This window comes from Cryptotermes secundus, unplaced genomic scaffold (genome assembly GCF_002891405.2).
Source record: "Cryptotermes secundus unplaced genomic scaffold, Csec_1.0 scaffold718, whole genome shotgun sequence".
NCBI lineage: Eukaryota > Metazoa > Arthropoda > Insecta > Blattodea > Kalotermitidae > Cryptotermes > Cryptotermes secundus.
This window is the reverse complement of record NW_019723911.1, coordinates 600,200-601,870: the sequence shown is the minus strand read 5'-3', so window position 1 is coordinate 601,870 and position 1,671 is coordinate 600,200. Positions and strand designations below refer to the sequence as shown.

At 38.6% G+C, this 1,671-nt stretch overlaps 1 protein-coding gene across 8 annotated transcripts in view; it reads right to left on the bottom strand.

Moving 5' to 3' along the window:
• Positions 1–1,671, bottom strand: part of LOC111862126 (ATP-dependent DNA/RNA helicase DHX36) — a 58,369-nt gene that overhangs the window by 19,727 nt on the left and 36,971 nt on the right. For all 8 annotated transcript variants that reach the window (XM_023847279.2, XM_023847275.2, XM_023847271.2 and 5 more), the window contains exon 12: positions 764–950. In XM_023847279.2, the coding sequence (XP_023703047.1) occupies positions 764–950 (187 nt within the window). The remainder of the gene's footprint in view (positions 1–763; positions 951–1,671) is intronic.

Here is a 1,671-nt window from a genome sequence, read left to right as displayed (position 1 = left end):
GCGTGACGTCACTGCAGAGGGGAGTGGCGGGGCAGGAACTCGCCTATTACCGTAGTAACGCGAGCGTTACGTTACCGCCACGTACCGCTGGGGAGGTAGGGGTGATCCATAGCTCAACATGTCACAATATTTTGGGCTTCTGTTTAAGTATGTCATTCACCACTAATTTTCCTGTCACATTCATAAAAAAGAAGTTCACTGTATGGCAACTAACAGTCCAAGTACCATACTGTTTGCAGTAACCATACTATACAGTAAAAGTAAGTCAAGTAAAGCAAAGTAAAGGTATCCCTGTAACAGGTTGTGAAGGACCACAGGATTGTGAGACGTTGAGGGTCCCACATTATTTAGACAATCGGCTCAAAGATGGCGATAGGGTTGTCAGCCTTACATGCCGGCCATGCTTTACTCCCCAGGAAAATTATTTAATTAATTCCTGGTACTCATTTCTGTTAGAGGCTGGGTCGACCCCAGGGCCATAGTGCGGCTGGAAGGATTAGGTCAATTGAAAAAATCCAATGACATCATCGGGACTTCAACCTGCGACCTTCCAGCTTGTAGCATAGTGCCTCAACCAACTATGCTACCGCGTGCCCCTATCCCTTCAGAAGGCAATTAAGAAACATTTTCAGTTGTAAATTTAAATTACATTGGACTAGTGTGATTTTAGTAAACATGACAGTTCTAGATGTATAAAACTCACTTTGTTATAATTATAAATAACAGACTATGGAATAAAGTAACTACTTAATCAGTTTCTAACCTGCCTGCTCGTCCACGTCTCTGTCTTGCATTGGCTAAGCTCACCCACTCTGCTCTTAGTGTTGAGATGTTACTGTTCACATCAAAATTCTTTAACTTAATTTTACCACAATCTATCACATACACAACATCATCAATTGTGATGGATGTTTCAGCTATGTTGGTAGCAATGACAATCTTCCGAACACCTAAAAGTAAACAACTTCTATTAATGAAAATGCAGTCTAGACATTAGAGGTAATATTTCCACAAGGTTAAAACAGTGTTGTGCATACAATATGCCGATGACATACTTATTATTGCAAGAACCAAACAAACATTGATTACCACCTCTGAAGAGCTTAAAAAAGCCTCGCAAAAGTATGGGCTGTTAGCCAACGAACAAAAAACTAAATTCCTACACTGTTCTGACAAACCTCAAATAATTCAAGATCTCAGATGCAGTGACATAAACATAGAACAAGTCTCTCATTATAAATATTTAGGGTCTATAGTTAATTCAGATAACACAACTGAACAAGAGATTAAAGATAGGTTAGAAACTGGAAATAAATCATATGCTGCACATTTAACACTGTTTAAAAGTAGACTTATTTCTAAAACAGCTAAATTAAGATTATACCAGATGGTAATTTGACCAACAGTAACCTATGCCTGTGAAACCTGGACACTTAAAGAAGCAATTAAACATAGACTTTTAGTCTATGAAAGGAAAATTCTGAGAAAGGTCTTCGGGTCATCAAGAAGTAGTGATGGCTCCTGGAGAATTAAAACAAATGATAAACTAGATAATTAATAAAAGGAAGGAACAAAGTTAACTTCATCAGAGCCCAAAGAATAAGTTGGCTTGGACACATCTCAAGGATGGAGTCTGGACAAACAGTTAAGAGAATGTATGACTGGCAGCCA